General features: G+C 37.3%; 1 protein-coding gene across 3 annotated transcripts in view; it reads right to left on the bottom strand.

The window, feature by feature from the left end:
• AOPEP (aminopeptidase O (putative)) overlaps nucleotides 1-18,073 on the bottom strand; it is a 408,370-nt gene that overhangs the window by 163,363 nt on the left and 226,934 nt on the right. For all 3 annotated transcript variants that reach the window (XM_054031546.1, XM_054031548.1, XM_054031547.1), the window contains exon 16: nucleotides 17,638-17,721. In XM_054031546.1, the coding sequence (XP_053887521.1) occupies nucleotides 17,638-17,721 (84 nt within the window). The remainder of the gene's footprint in view (nucleotides 1-17,637; nucleotides 17,722-18,073) is intronic.

Below are 18,073 nucleotides of genomic sequence, written 5' to 3'. Positions count from 1 at the left end.
ACAATTTCCAAAACCCGATGTGGCCCTCAGGCCAAAAAGTTTGCCCGCCCCTGTTCTAGGCCATCCTTTCTCCACAATAAAAGTGAAGTAACAAATGCAGAGAAGGATTCTGAATCTGAATCCTTTCTGCACCATCACACGTCAATTAGGGAACAAAGAAGTCTCCCCCATTCCTGGCTATCATGCAGTTTGCAGGAATGGCTACCTTGTAGGATATCTATACAAATTTTTTTATTATTATTTTTTATGAGACTAGGTTATTTACCTATCACTCAACCCCAACTTGGAAGACGAGTGGACTGCTTTTTGTCTGATCCCTACCTTTTACCTGTCTGGCCCTAACAGCAATTAAAACTCAAACGGGCATAACTTTTGTGGTCATTGGAACACACATTTCTTCACACCATGTCAAGATGCAGTTTCCAGGGAAGATGATATTTGATTACAGAACAAGCAAGTCATGTGGGGCTTTAACAATAATCCCCCCTCCTACCCCCAAGTTACAATGGTCCAAACCACATATTGTGTTTGATTTAGACCCAGGACGAGAAAGATGATTGATACCATACCAGCTGAAATGCGACAGGACTGAAATAAAGTAATACAATAACTACTCAAAAGACAAACCGCCCCCTTCCCCCATATAGCTAAAAATATACGCATAGTACACCATACAAAGAGCAATCCAAGTAAATACTATTTCTTTTAGGGCTGACCAAAGGATTACTGTTACGTGAGGAAATCAAGGCTGACTTTTTAAAAATCTAAAAATAATTCTAAGAATGCTTCCTGTCTCAATGCTTTGGACGAGAGAAAACAAATGAAAAGACTTACAGCCTACACGCCATCTAGGTCAGTGGTATTACACAACCTCCCTTTTAAAAAACATACTTCAAACGAATTCCTATACAGGATGCTCACAGGCTATAACTGATTGAAAACAAGTGCAAGATATGAAAGACACCCTGGAAGAAAAAAGAAAAAGAAAAAAAAAAAAGCTTGTTTTCAGCCCTCTCTATGTCCCTAACAAACTGCAGAGGAAACTAAAAGGAAGTCTAATAGCCTGACCAGCTACTTATGATTAATTTTAACCCTCTGATGATTTAAAAAAGGAATAATATGTGCCTCTAACTTACTGTAAGGCTGCAAGATCAACTGAGGAAGGAGTTACATAAAATCAAAAGACATTCACATTACCAAAATCCCAAAACGTATATTTCTATTTTATGTATTTGTAAGACACAAGCCATTACTTGGGAGAAGTATATAATTTTATAGAGTACAGGATTATTAAAATATATCTATACTTCCCTCCCTGAGCTACCCCTTATTTTGTATGTCATGACTCTTCCTCTTGCATCTTCCTTCTACACCCAGCCCCAATCCATTCATATGCACTTAGATATTTCTGGTTCTTTTTGGACTCATTCCCATCCACAACATCAAACTCCACTACACCTGGCAATTTTAATATTAAAACTATTTACATTCCAACATGTATTATTTATTTCAATTTCTACTACAAATAACAGAAATGCCCATCCAGTCCTTTAGATTCTTTGGACAAAAATATGTATTAATACAACAGCCTATCTTCAACCCTTATAGCCAAAATTACCAATCAAACTCAATAAATAAAAGGTAAGTATGTTTTATGGGGGGAGGGATAGCTCAGTGGTTTGAGCATTGGCCTGCTAAACCCAGGGTTGTGAGTTCAATCCTTGAGGGGGCCACTTAGGGATCTGGGGCAAAATCAGTACTTGGTCCTGCTAATAAAAAAGGCAGGGGGCTGGACTCAATGACCTTTCAAGGTCCCTTCCAGTTCTAGGAGATAGGATATCTCCATTAAAAAAAAAAAAAAAAAAAAATTATATTATCATTGTGGCATAAGTACTGACCATTTCCCTCCTCTCAAGCCAAGTTTGTCAACTATTATGCTATACCGTGTACATTTTATTGTATAGTACATTCTACTGATGGGAAAGGATGATCACAAGACTGGGAGCCAAGGCATCTGGCTTCAATTCCTAGATTTGCAACAGACTCACTGTGTGACTTTGGGCAAATCATTCTATCACTCTGTGCCTCAGTGTCTCCAGTTGTAAAGCTGAATTCATAACCATTACCTACCTCACTGGGGCGTTCTGTAGCTTAATTCATTAATGTGTGGAACAAAATAGGAGAGAAAGCATGATCCAGGGGTTAGGTCACTTGCCTCAGACTTGAGAGACCTGGATTCTTGCTCTACCACAGGCTTCCTATGTGACTATGGGTAAGTCACTTAGGGTATGTCTACACCAGCGTAAACCCAGGGTTCGAACTCGGGCTCAAACCTAACTCTTCTTCCGTCTACACAGGAATCGCACTTACCCAGGGCTCGGACCCAGGGTATCAGAACCCCATGGGGTGGAGGGCTTGAGCCTGAGTCAAGCCGGGACCTAGGATTCAAGACCTTTAGCTTTGCAGTGCAGATTCAGCTTGTGACGAAGTGGGGATTTTCCCTTGTTATGTTGTACATGAGCCTATGTGAGAGTCTTACTGTTTTGCATGAATACTGTGTGCGCCTCGGTTTCCCTGTGTGCTGCACTAATACCTCGGTGGTGGGAATAGGGGTGTGAGACTTTGGCTGAGACCTCTGGGGCAGATGAGGCTGCTCCAGCTGCCTGCATGTATGCTATGAACGGTGCCCTTCGTAACCTGAGACCCAGGAGGGGGATGCAACCAGGTGACAACCAGGTGACTCTTTGCCCGGGAAGCAAGACAAAGACAACAAGGAGGAGTAGCAACAGGCATGTCTGAGGTCAGGTCACTAGAAGTAGGCGTCTGCTTGGAGGGACTGGAAGAGGGGGAGTCCAGGGCATCTGGCCCAGGACTCTCCAAGATGCACTTGGCTGAAAGTCACTGGTTTCTGTGCTAACAAGTTCTGTGTTCCTGTCGACTAATAAACCTACTGCTTTACTGGCTCACTGAGAGTCACTGCTGACTGCGGAGCTGGGGTGCAGGGCCCTCTTGCTTCCCCACGAGCCCCACCAGGGTGGACTCGCTGTGGGAAGTGCACGGTGTGGAAGGGGATGATGAATGCTCCAAGATCAAACCCAAGAAGGTCGAAGCTGTGTAAGCTTCTTGCCCTGGCGACAGTACACTCAGAGAGAGGAGGCATGCTCCCCCAGAGTCCTGCCTGGCTTCATATGGAGTTGTTCCAGAGCATCGCCCCGGTGACTCCGTGACATAGCCACACTGGACTCATGCTCTGGAAGTCTGTCATAAGTATCCCACAATACCATGGACTGACTTTCTTTGTCCTCTGGACAGGCAAGTTTGGTGGACAGTCAAATTTTCCTACATTGTACCACAAACAAAAGGCTAGAGCAGCCACATTTTGGGAGGGTGCTAGGAAGTCTGGAATATGGCTGACTGGACTCAGGCTCACATAATGCAGTGTAGATGCTAGACTCCCAGGTTGGGACCCAGGATTCAACAGTTCCTAACCCGAGGTTACAAATGAGTGTAGATGCTCAAGCCAAGGTCTGCTAACCTGAGTTCTAACAACCCTGGGCTGACATTCCAGTGTAGTCATACCCTTAATCTCTCTGTGCCTCAGTTCCCCTTCTGTAAAACTAGGATAATAGTAATTCCCTATTTTCAAGGGTATTGTGAGGGGAAAGTATGTTAAATGATTGTAAGACACTAATGCAGGCCATGTAAGTACCTTAGATAGATATATGCTTTGTGATCCCATTGAAGCCTTTAAGGAAATGCAAGGTATTATTGTATTAAAAGATACAATGAATCACAGTACTACTATATATTATATGCTATACTGAAAAGTCAGGAAGATTCTTGATTTATTTTAATAATTTGATGATGGTCATTGTTGACATAAAACTAGAAGCAGCACACTTGATATGGAAATGCATTTTGTCATGATCCAGTGGTTCTCCCCCACTATTGATCAACGAGTGAGGAATAAAATTTGCTTTAGAAGCAGATTAAATGTTATAATTCCCTGAGCAACTTTATAATAGATACCATCAAGTAAGAGAACATTCTGTATTACAACAAGAGTATGGTATAATAAATACTTGAGCAATTACTGCAAAATACACTTTCTGTATTTGTTCACAGTTAAAGACAAATTCACTTCAGCCAAGCTCACCGCTCTCTGCGGTCTGTGAACATTCAAGTTTTATATGCATGAATTATTGCGGAAAATGAATGTTAAGCTCATGAATTTGAGTATTTGTACTGGAAGTGGTATATTTTATATGGAACTCTGTACCTAGTAGCCTACTTTTCCTAGGAATTATGCCCTGTGCAAAATTTCTCTGGTCCAGAAAGGAAGAAAATTCAAACATTCTAAAATTCACATTTGACTCACTGAGAGTCAAAGCCCAAGCAGCTTCCTGATGTCTTCCTTTTAATTATATAAGGCAGTTATACTCATCCAATCAGGAAACAGAAACTGGCATGTGACTTATGTAACCAAGTACAACTAACCAACAAAGCTTGATTTTTCAATAGCTGAGTATCAAACATTGTTTGTAATCAGTCCATAAAGTTTAATAAAAATGGAAAAAAATTGTCAAGTTAGTTAGAATAACTAACATGTTCAAGGAAAATGTGATTTCACAGACATTCCATGAACAAAAGACGCTAAATCTGTTAAATAATTATCTGCAAATTATTTACAGTAGAACCTCAGAGTTACGAACACCTCGGAAATGGAGGTTGTTCACAACTCTGAAATGTTTATAACTCTGAACAAAATATTATGGTTGTTCTTTCAAAAGTTTACAACTGAACATTGACTTAATACAGCTTTGAAACTTTACTATGCAGAAGAAAAATGCTTCCCCCCCCCCTTTTTTTTAGTAGTTTATATTTAACACTGTGCTGTACTGTATTTGCCCCCCCCCCTTTTTTTTTTTTTTTTGGTCTCTGCTACTGCCTTATTGTGTACCTCCGGTTCCAAATGAGGTGTGTGGTTGACTGGTCAGTTCGTAACTCTGGTGTTCGTAAGTCTGAGGTTCTACTGTACTAACTATACTGAAAATTGTTCATATTAAGCTTTCTGGGTACCCGCAGGAAATCTGTATTTAATTCCACTTCTTTGGTTTCATGCTCCCTAAACTAGCAGGAGTTGCGAAGAGAGAGCCTGCTCAGACTCCATGAGGAAGAACTGCTAAGACAGCAGAAACATACAAGTCCTGGGAGATCCAGGAGTGGAAATATACGACTCCAACAACTATGATGAGGGAGACATCAACAAGATAGAAGGAAAAGATATGCCCCTCCTTGTCCTACCCAATGGTTTTATCTGTGCTGTGGGATAAAAAAAACATTTCACATTTCTCAGTAGAGACATCTCCAGGTAATTAGGGGAAGCCAAATCTCATCTTTAATCAGAAAAATGGTGGCTTATAAACAGGGCCTTGAGGATAGATAATGAAGGCCCTGATTCAGCTAAACACTTAAACCTATACCTAACTTTAAGCAGGTTAGTAGCTCCACTGGCTTCCTCAGAAATCCAGGCAAAATGTAGAGAAATCTCTTGAATTTTAACAAAAACAAGAAGACATATATTGCAAATGAGTTAGTCATCATTTCTTTGAAAACAAACAGGATCTCAAACATGGAAATGTTTAAAACTTTGTAGCTTGACTTCATTTCCTTTTGCAATATGGATGAGAAAGCATGAGCAACAAGTTCACTGGCCTTCTGGGCTCAGTGCAAAGCCCCTCTTTTCCCAGACATTTGTCTAAGAAGATTGGGAGGAACTGATTGTAATGAAAGTTTTTTTATGTCCACAACTGAAAGGCATGGCATTGTATGAGTCTGTGTGTGTTTACCATATTTTGCATATGTGCTCTGAGCCATATGGAAGGACACAATTCATAAATAAAAAAATATATAATTTAAAACACTTTCTGTGAAAATTCAAAGTATTGTAAACTGGAACACCACTAAATAAGAGATTTAAGAGTATATTACATCATACCCAGAAGTACAGTGAGCACAAATAAAAACAAATTCTTGTACCTTTTTATCAAGAGGTACAAAATTACCACTTCCAGTGGTTTTCCCCATCAAAAGCAGAGAACAAAAACAGTCATATTTTAGGTCCTGATCTTGTAAAGAGTTCTGCAAGGACATCAAGTCTGTCTGGGAGGAGCTCATTGCAGGGTCAGGACTTTGCTTAACAGTAAACGTAAAAGAAAACTTGCACCCACATAAGGCAGCTGTGAAGTGCTCTGGTGACATCACATAATTTTAGTTCAAAGAACTCATTAATATCAAGATAAAACCTCCCCCAGTAGATTTGCAGCTTTCCATGCACAATTTTGAGACACCTGGGGTTCAATTTTAAAATGCAGGAACCTTTACTAGGCACACAAAATTTGTGAGCAGCTCATATACATGTAGAGTCTGGATAATTGTGGATGCAACTGGTGACTATCTGAGCAATCCTACAATCCGCATCAACAAAAGCAAGATATGTGGAGGAAAGTGTATGCCCAAATTACAAAATTGGGTACCCACATTTGAGAATTTGACCCAGTGTGTTTAATACACAGCATACACTAACAAAGAGCACTATTTTAATCTCTCTTACAATTAATTCCTCTTCTTCTCCTCTAGTATTTTTTTTTTTTACAGTTTGTATTTCGCCATGATATTTTGTCATGTTATGTTTGGTATAATGGTCTATTCCTAAGACTACAACCATCAAAAGGCAGATTTAAGAACTTCCAAAATCTTTTGAGTGTCTTTATTAAAAGCTTTGTACTCTGCCTTCTGTGCTCATACATTTAAAATAATATCCATCCTTCCAAACTATTATACATGTATTTTTTACAATATGTGAACAGAATATAAACAGATGAGACAGACAGAGAATGAGGGCAACAGCTAAAAACAATCATAAAAAGGTTAAGCCTATTTCTGACAATACGTATTAAATATAATACTGAAATAAAGCATATTTTTGAGCCAGCAGACCATTAAGACTCCTTTGGAGTCATTACATTCAATCACATGAGTAAGAACCCAGGGACATTTAAATCATGTGGATTATTCAACTGCCATGCATGAGTCTGCATTCTAAAACTTCTTATGAAGTTTTGGGGGAAGAAAAATTATGGAGTGTGAGAATGCAGCTCACCCAATGTTTTCCAAATGTAATAAGTATGTCATTCTAGTTTCTAAAATACACCAAAAGTAACAGTTTTCCTTCTAGACCCCAGGCTCACTAAATTTCTACTCAGAATTAATTATATAAATACTAGAGGGAAAGGAAACACTTGGAAGCAGGGTGGATAAAAATAAATGATTTAAAAAAAAAATCGGATTTTTGATAGGTTTTCTTCTTCAAAAAGCATTTTATCTAAAGATAGTTTTAAGTAAGATACATTATAGCTCAAAGATATCTCATCATGGAATAGGGACTATAAATTCTAATTCTACAGTATGAGACAATATATTCATGTAATGTTTAAGAAAAGTTTTATAAATGGAGTTCCAATAATTCATGGATTAGGGACCCAATCTTATAGGATTCCAGGGGCTTCTGTATAGATTATTTAGGTTAATCTTTCTATCTACCCAATGGGACTCAGTGCTCAGTCTGGAAGATACCATCAGAGATGCTTAGCTTTGCAGTTCTCAAACTGTGGAGATGTCTCCCCAGAGATAACATGCTTGTTAACAGCAAAAATGGTTTTAAATAAATAAATAATATATAAAGGCGAGAAATAACAGACCTCAATCCTATTGTCCCTCTGCACATTTGTGTACACATAGTCGATTCCATACCTCTCTCTAAAAGTGAAAAGTTTCAAAAAGTTCAGTGTTGGGGGCGGACAAGGAGAAAAAGTCTGGAGATAAATGTGAGAAGGGAGGGACTGGCATCAAAACAAAAGTGAAACTGTTTGAGCAGCATATTCCAGAAGTCTTGAGGTCTTTCTGAGTGTAGCCTTCATTGATTTGAGATCTACCATACCATTCTCTCACTAGAAGGGAAAACCTATAATGGCAGCAGGCCATAAAAGAGACCCAGTTTGGGAATATTTTAATGAAATTTCCCTACCTGTGGGTAAGACAGGCATTTATGCAAAATGCAAATAGTGCAACAAAGAAATGCAAGGTCTGTTTGCCCATATGAAACAACATCATGAGACGTGTTCCTTCTCAGGAGGAAGCTGCATTGAAGATGATGAAAGGAAAATGTCTGAACATGCAAGATCTTCAGGTTGGTAAACTTTTTATTTCATTCTTTTCTTAAGGACTGCCTGTCTTCCTTCTGGACTATTCTTGAATTCTCACGTTTGAGCAAAAAATATAGTTGTTACTCTATGGTACTATCATTTTGGATGCAGTTGTGATAAAAAATAAATAGTTGAAATAGGCAGATCTTCCTTTTACTATTTCACCTTTAAAGTAGTACTGAGTGTCAGTGAATGCAATGAGTAATACTAAATGACCAGTATGGTAATAATAATTAAATAACTGTATTGACTTATTTTGTTTAGGGTAATCCATCCTCAACATATAGGATTCTGAAAACTATCAACCTTCAAGGTCACCATCATTTTCTATAGTTTTGGAGTTATCTGTCAATGATAGTGTTTCAGTCTCACATAGTCACAGTATATCACCTGTAGCAAAAAGAAAAAAAAAATCTCCATCATCCAGAAACAACCATAGATAAGTCTGTGATAAGAACCAGCAGATCACAAAAAGAGGTAATTGATGAAAAAATTGCCCAGTTTCTTTATGCAATAACTCTCCTTTCCATATGAGTGAGAACCCAAACTTCATTAATATGGTTCCATCATTAAGACCAGGATACAGTCCACCCAACAAAGCAGATGTCGCAGGAAAGTTGCTGGATAAAGTGTATAAAAGAGAAATTGAGCAGTGTGCAAAAGGTCTAGAGGGTGAAATTGTTAACCTGAGTCTTGATGGGTGGAGCAATGTCCACAATGATCCTGTTGTATGTGCTTGTGTGACGACAGAAGGAATGTCTTCCTTACAGAAACAATTCATACATCAAGAAATGCACACATAGCAGAATACGTAAAGAAGGAGCAGTAAAAGCTATAACAAACTGTGAAAAAAAATATAAATGTCTAGTACGCAGCTTGGTCACAGACCATGCTGCAAATGTATCCAAGATGAGAAGAAATTTGGAAGAGTCTCCCAAGCTAATAACATATGGTTGAAGTGTTCATTTGATGCACCTCCTAGCCAAAGACTTCACTGTTCCAGAAATAAAGGCTAATGTTGTTGAAATTGCAAAATACTTCCGTAACAACCACTTTGCAGCAGCTGCTCTGAAAAAAGTGGGAGGAACCAAGCTAACTCTCCCACAAGATGTGCGGTGGAACTCAGTAATGGACTGTTTTGAGCACTATATCAAGAACTGGCCTAATTTGATGACAGTTTGTGAACAAAATCATGAAGAAATAGATGGCACTGTCACAGCCAAAGTTCCCAAAATTGGGCTTAAGAGAAACGTTGAACACACGCTGAAGCCTATTTCTGTAGCCTTGAACAAAATGCAGGGAAATAGCTGTTTTATTGCTGACGCTGTTGAAATTTGGAAGGAACTGAGTGAGATCTTAAAAAGAGAAATATGCAATGACAGAGGTAAATTACAAGCATTAAAAAAAATGAATGGGACAAGCACTATCTCCAGCTCCTGTTCTTGCAAATATTCTGAATACTCGGTACCAGGGTCAAACCTTAACTGCTGAAGAAGAGGAGTTGGCAATGACATGGACATCCAGCAATCATCCTTCCATAATGCCAACTATAATAAACTTCAGAGCTAAGGGTGAACCATTCAAGAAATATATGTTTGCTGATGATGTTTTAAAGAAAGTCACACCAGTGAACTCGTAGAAGTCACTTAAGCACTTGGATTCAGAGACTGTTGAAGTGATAATCTCACTTTTAACAGCAATAGCTTCTTCTGCCGGTGCAGAAAGAATATTTTCTTCCTTTGGACTATTTCATTCCAAATTGAGAAATCGTTTGGGACCTGAAAAAGCGGGAAAGCTTGTTTTTCTTTTCTAGATTATGAACAAACAGAAAAATGAAGGTGAAGACAACTGCGTTAGCTGCAGAAACCAATATTTTAAGTTTCTCATGTTGACCTGGCTGACAGTCGATTTAATTTTTGTTTGTTTTTTTAAATATTTTATTTAACTATTTTAGTTAAAAACAATTTTAACAAAAACAAACCTGATTTTTAAAAACTTGAACGTTTAACTAAATTCAAAAATTCATATGCTTGTTTTGTTATAATATTATATGTTTGCTGTTGAAGACAAAAATCCAGAATTCATAACGTTGCTGTTTTAGTTAAATAAAACAATTTAAAAGTCTGTCTGGTGATGTTCTCCGCCTAATACAGCATGGCAAGAAAATCCTCCAAATATTAATGATTAACCTGTTGAACTGGAGACAGTTCACCTCCCAATGACTTCATAAATATCTGCTTCAATTACCTTTGGTAAATGAAATAACCAAACAATCATTCATTTTCTGATATAGCTGTACAACTAATCTGAAAAGTTTTCAAAATAAATCACTTAAAAAATGTATACTGTGTACCTTCTAAAAATGAAACCTACATCTATCTCTGAGTTGTGAAGAATATGTATTAAGGTTGTAATTTTAACAACCAACAAGAATGTACTTTTATGTAGAAATCCATGATTAAATTGAGTCTTCCTGACTAGTGATTTAAATCAAATCCACCCTGCTTCAAAGGCACTAAAAGCAGTCAAATGCTTTTTCTTCTTCTACATTTTGGAAAGAACAAATGTTTTTTCCACATTTTCTCCTTCCACCTTTCATAAAAGACAAAGGCTGGGCTAATATGTAGATTGCTAATATGTAACAAGTATCAGCTACCTTAAACAATGATTTATAAATAGAAATAATGACAGACCTTAAGCTATAGTGACATTAGTGGGTGCTACTAAAATAATGGATCCTATTAGTATCATATGATAATGTACACAAATATTAGCTAATTAAAATACCTCCAGTGAGAATTGTTGCCAAATAAAGTGTTCTGCCACAAAAGTGCAACTAATTTCTTCTATAAATGAAATAAATAAAAAAAAAGCCATTTTAGAGGTTAACTACACAAACCTTGTGTTTTACATTAAAGTGACCTTAATCTTTCACTGCACAGGAGGGATGACTGTTGGCAACGAATTGCTGTAATTACCAGGGATGTAATTATCTGTAAACTATTTCAACACATGGCCATTCTGGCTTGTGTTCTCCTAATTTAGTAATGACAAGTTTCAGAGTAACAGCCGTGTTAGTCTGTATCCGCAAAAAGAAGAACAGGAGTACTTGTGGCACCTTAGAGACTAACAAATTTATTAGAGCATAAGCTTTCGTGGACTACAGCCCACTTCTTCGGATGCATCCGAAGAAGTGGGCTGTAGTCCACGAAAGCTTATGCTCTAATAAATTTGTTAGTCTCTAAGGTGCCACAAGTACTCCTGTTCTTCTTTTTAATTTAGTAATGGTCATCTCAGACTGGGAAGGGGAACTACTGCATCATGCGCACAGTCAAGAGTTGTTTTCAACGCTCCAAAAATGTGGCTAGTGGGAATTATTCACTCTCTGACATCATCAATAATAATTAAGATGTCTATGAAAATTAATGTGACACCTGGTTTATCCTATGTGATCATGCTTAGACACTAACAAGGTCCACTATTAAAAGAGAAACTAATACCTTCTGATATCAACACTATTCCACGTAAGGTGCAACTGAGGTCAGAATCAGGCTCGCTTTTTATTATGGCTCCATCAATAATTTTATTCAAATTAAAAAATACGTATATAACCACATGGTATCTTCTTGCCCATTTTGATGCTATTAGAGTCACTGTAAAGAAGCAGAAGGCTATTTTGATTGTCTTTATTATAATTCCAAAAAAATTATCTTTTAAAACTAAATTTTGCAAACAAGGCCATTAAAATTAGTATTTTTTAGCAAGATGGGAAGTTAAATGCCAAAATATTCAATTTTAATGTGCAGTAATTACATCCATGCATGTGTAGTACAGAGAAATATAGATATACACATTAGGTTACGACTATGCTGGAAAACTGATACGTAAAAGCATCTTCACAGCATTCGCTGTAACACAATTAACGAGTATGAGGTATTGCAGAAATCTCACAACTGAGTTATCTTTCTCTGTTTGGCTAGGGAATGAAATATTGTACGTAATCAATGAAAGCCTGCTAATCTTTGCAGATCCTGCAGGGTTCTGTAATAATGGCATAATTTGGTATGGTGTCATTTCTTCTGAATTGATACACTGAGAATTCTGTGGAGTCCACTGTGTAAGTTCTTTACAAACTTTTTCAGGGGGATGCGGGGAGGGGATTAATGGGACTGAATGGGTATCCAAGTTCAGAGCAGAATTTCAGCCTTAATTCTGAACTTCTTGGTTTTGTGGATTCAATTAAGATACTTAACATTAAACACTTTATGACTATAGACATACACATACACTATTTAATAATGAGGATTTTATATATATTTGTGTGTGTGTTGAGAGAGAAAATGACACACAAATATATACGTCATCCTTAGTAAATGCTTTAGTGATATTGTGACTCTTTCAACACATTTTTGTTTTATTTGTGAGGTTTTGTAACCCTTTTGTACTTAAAAACTTAAAACCACAACTCATATATTAAAACAGTTAAGGGACTCATTTCTTCTCTTTCAGCCATTAACAACAAATGCAAAATTGAGTAAAGGATGAGAAAACTACAGCGGTTATCACCATCAGCACATATTCGGGTTTTGCATTTATTAGAAATGTAACCAACTGCTTCAACATAGTCAGTTTTGCTCAGATTATCATCAGGGTTTGGAATGTTGCTGATCATTATTAGAGCAAAAAGAGAATGAAAGATTAATAAAATAAAAATAACAAAAAAATAAAAGACAGTAATGTATTTAGTAACCAGCAGGAATTGCTTTACACAGATGAAAACAAGGATTTATCAGAAAACAGCTGAAATTATTTTGCAAAAGTTGACTTATCCCTCACTCTCAACAGAAGAAAAACTAAAAACACTATGAAAAAACAAGGGAAACTCAACTTAGACAATTGGGATAATTAAGCCTCCTTTATATATTGTAAATGTATATATTTTTATTTCAGTGCCCTTCAAAAATCATTGCTTATTTACTCCATTTTAGTGCACTGATTCTACTACTCATAAGATGTTCACTGCTTTCCAAAAGGAGTTTACATACTTCATTTTCAATATTGAACTCCAGATAACAGTGGCACCACTGATGCTGAAATTTAGGGGCAATGCACATGCAGAATTTAACTAGCCTACTAATAAAGAGTATTTTTCCCTTTCAACTCCCCTGTAAATGCAGATCACATGCATATGATGACACTACTAGTCTGACTACAATGCTGTTTTCTTCTGTGTAGTACTTAAAATTGGCAAGAGTAATGGACTTCTCTAAATAGGCACAGCCCAAAATAATAATATTTATCACTTCCATCAGACTTTTCACATTCAAAGCACATTACAATATTAACTAATTATCAACTTTTTTTTTTTGGAGTCCTGTCTCACTCTCCTTTTTTCATCCCACCACTTTCCCATGAAAATATTGCTCTGCTGTGCACATGCCTGTACTAATCTGCTGGATCTGCTCCATTGCAGATTAGAATAAGAGACAGCAAAATAGTCAGATCTAATGAGGGGGTGGGGGGGATGTCAGAACAGGTAGGAGGAGGAAACTGAACATGAAGGAGGAGGACATCACAGGATCAAAGGGGAGTGGCAAAGGACTAGCACTGATAGGGGAAAAAGGGGAGAAAGGCAAAGAACTCAAGACGAGACATAAAAAGGGTACCAAAAGTAAATGGGAAAAAATATAAAAAGTGGTACAGGACACTGAAAAGGAAGAAGAGAAAAAGATGAGAGAAAAGATATAAAGAGGATAAAAAAGAACTAGAGGAGGTGAAAATATTGCACAAATGGTAAAACATTAGACAAAAGGGTCTCTGAGCAAAGAGAAGAGCAAGAACAAGAGGAAAACAAAAAGGCTGCAAGAAGTGCGTGAGGAAAACCAATGAAATGTAACATTAAGGGCTTGTCTTCGCTTACATTTTATAGCGCCCTAACTTGCTGGGTCAGGGGTGTGAAAAATCACCCCCCTGAGCGCAGCAAGTCTGAGCGCTTTAAAGTGCTAGTGTAGACAGGCTCTGAGCGCTGGCAGCCGTGCTCCCAGCGCTCGGAGATAATCCCTTCGTGGAAGTGGATTACTAGGAGCGCTGGGAGAGCTCTCCCCCCAGCGCTCGTGCGCGACCACACTCGCACTTCAAAGCGCTGCTGTGGGAGCGTTCCTGCAGCAGCACTTTGAAGTTTCCAGTGTAGACATACCCTAAGATAGTACAAGAAGGTGTGGTGGGAGGGGGGAAAGAGAGAACTTTTAATTATTACTCTGGGAGCTGGCTCTCACCTAGGGTAACTCGTTATGTTGCCTTGATCCATTGTGAGCTGCTCCACTGTGGAGAGCAGATCCACAGTGGTAGATGAGCTTCCCCACTGTTTTGCAGTCCACTTAATTGCAGTTAGCACTACTAGTTTCTACAGCCCATATTCAGCATTTGTTATCTTCAAACATTCATTTAAAAATATTTATAGCCTGAAAACTTAACTCTTTAAAATGCAGCTTGGTGCCTAATTACTGCAACTCACTGCCAGTTTTCAACAACTCCACAACTTTTCTTTTTCCCTTATTCTACAAAGACCATAAGAACGAGCAGCTGCTTTGATTTTGTGATGTCATATATGGGTTGGTAACGATAAAGCTACTCATCCAGTAGAGGAAATGTGATTATCCTATTACAATTATAAGAAATGAAAGTGACGGGCAGGGGACAGTCAGACAGCATAGAATTAAAAGTTTAGAAGTTACATTAAAAAGTTTAGTTGTATGCTCTGACAGATATGCAAGATCAATATGTATTCATTTTCAAGCTCTGGTGAAATACATTCAGTAACTGTTTTAACTACACATGTGACACATACATAACCCAGCCAGTATTCAGAGCCCTTCTCCTCATTTCCCTCCTCCATTCCAGGCTCATTACACTCCTATCTTTCTTCAAGGCTCCCGCCCTCTATACTGAACTTTTACCCATGGTAGGAAATATTACTTAAACTCATTTGAAACTGTTTCTAATATGGTTTGGCCTGCCAGCATTGACGCAGCCAAAAGTCTAGAACACGGTTTTAATATAGTTTGGCCAAATTTTGTGGGAAACTATTTTAGCTTGAACCAAGTTTAAACTCAGTTCCTTAACATAGTGTAGCTGGGACCAGAGTCTCAAAGAAACCCTTTTTGTCCTCTTTAAGTTCCCAGCCTCAACTCAATGTTCAACCTTGCAGCCACTACCATTCTGGCTGAAAAGTAGATGGGACTCCACCTTCTAGGCCTTGTGGAGGCTGTTCTTGCATCAAACAGAGGGTCACTGAAAACACTTCTTTCCTTCTCTTGGGACTGAGTATGCTAACTCTGCTGGCCATGGGAGGGATGGTCCAGGAATCACTAATATTTATGTCCATAGGAAGAGAGTGTATACATTTCCAATTACTTTTGTTTCAAATGTCAATTCTCTTTTACTTACAATGACCATTCAAAAACAAAACAAAACTAGCAATTCTCTGGATTATTTTTACATCTACTATTTTAGAGTGGTGCTTGATTTTTATACAGCACTTCTTGCATTCATAAGGGCTTGTTTTCACACAATTGCTGTACTGCTTAACTACATAAGTATTGTTAAACCAGGACAAGCTCCCTTGTGTTAATGGAACTATAGTGATATAAATGTGTTTATACTGATAAAGCTTATTCCTGTAGTTTCATTTATACAGATATATCTGTGTCCTGCTAGGATTTGTATCAGTTTTACTATTTTGGTTTAAAAAAACCCAACACCCCACATCCCTAATCAAAATTGTTATAGCAGTGTAAAATTTGTGCATAGACCAGGCCTAATTCTACCTGGAAAACATGGTTTTGCTCAAGGTAGTACTTTCACATCATTTTATAACTTTTTACTCTCATAAAAAGTCACTAGCGTCGTGTAAACCTCCATCATACCTGGAACACACAAAACCACTCTAAATATGCAAATCTTTTTCATTTTATATATATATATAAAAAAATTACACACACCCACATATACATACACCCACCCCCCCACACACACACACACCCCTCTCTCATGTAAATGTGCAGTATGATAGGAAATTAAATATTTGGTAGAACTTATTGATATTTCCTTTTAGATCAGAAGCTTGTAAATTATAGGTTCACAGACTAATCCATACAAATGCATGCATGATTCCTTTACTATATAGTGAATCCCCAGTTACAAAATACATTAATTTATTCATTTTTCTCCAATTCATTTTGAAATGAACAAATTGCATCCTTTAGTTCACCATGAAGCTGGTATATCACCCACACACAATAATGTACTTTGCAGACATTTGTCAAATACTGCAATGCCCATACTAAGGCAACACATCCCAGTAGTTGGCAGTCATGCTATCAACAAGAATTTGGCTACAGAATCAGCAATGATTCATCATACATTCTAGAAGCATTGTAGAAGAAGCAAAATAACATACTACTATTTTAATCCTTGAAAGCTAACAAGGATTTTAAAATAATATTAAAACAAAAAACAGACAATAAATCCAAAGTGAGAAAAAAAACATTTTTCCTGGTTCTGGTTACTCATTTCTCAATGAATTTTTATTCATTATTGCTTTGTGTTCTAGATAGCAATTTAAAAAAAACAGCAAAGAAGAGCTATCGAATAGAAAAGTCAGCTTGTTACTTATCTTGCTACACTGTAAATTAAATGTTTAAAATTATAGTAGCCTTACAGCAAAATTATTTACCCAAAATCACAGGGTTAAGAATCTTTGGAATTAATTTAGACTATACTAAGTTAACAAAACAAAAACAAAACAACCCATCCTTTTGTAAAGAATTTTTAGGAGTAAACACCAAGCCAGTGCAATCATGTTTTCAGGAATCCCTCTCCACTACAAATGGAAGACGCTTTCAAACCACACATTAAAAAAAATGTGTCAGCAATGTAGTCATAACATTTATTTCTGTACATCTTGTATTTGTCTAATTGCCCACTAACACCCACTACATTTTTGGTTAACCTGCTCTCAAGAGAGAAAAACAATATTTTTCAGTTAATTGTAGTTTAATATGTCTTTTCATTGACAAATAAATGTTACAGTAACTGTCGATAACCTTTCAAGTACTATAGCATTTTCTAAGTAAAGTGTTCTTATCTTTCTTCCTCAAAATGCCTTTCGCTCTCTTTATTAAATATGAATGTAGTTTCTCTACATAGCAAACACACAGACATTCAAACTTTATCAATTCATGGGGTTCTTTTCTGTGTAGTCAGCATAGTAGAAGAATATTGTTCTTTGAATGTTTTAAAGCGTGTCCCTTGAAAATGTTTAGGATGTGCTTCCTTTTATTCCATCACATAAATGCACATCAGGAACCCATACCTTTTGGAAAGCCACTTCATCCTGCCTTCGTTTCCTTTTGCTCCTTTTTCTGGCTCTCTGGTTTACTTGAATCCATTTTGTGACCTGCAGTTCAAAACCATAGTGCTTTTTTAAGAGGAAGATGCGACCTGAGTGCAGCTACGCAGCATGAGTAAGAAACTATAAACAGATTGAAGACATATTTTTCCATTGCTTCATTGGAAAAAAAAAAAAAAAAGAACACTTTTCCAGTCTAGAATGACATGCTCTTAAGTAATCCAGTTAGACACGTTTGCATAGTCAAAGAGGGTTTTTTTCCCTTCATCTTATGCAGCATATTTTCCTTTTTGCTCTCCATTTAAACAAGCTTTGTTCAGCTTAAGTTTTTTAGCAAAAAGAAAGCATGGTTGATGCCAAGTGGAAAGTTATCATTGGTGTGCAAAAATCCTAAGGAAAA

The sequence above is a fragment of the Malaclemys terrapin genome, chromosome 6 (assembly GCF_027887155.1).
Source record: "Malaclemys terrapin pileata isolate rMalTer1 chromosome 6, rMalTer1.hap1, whole genome shotgun sequence".
Lineage (NCBI taxonomy): Eukaryota > Metazoa > Chordata > Testudines > Emydidae > Malaclemys > Malaclemys terrapin.
This window is presented reverse-complemented; position numbering and strand designations above follow the sequence as displayed.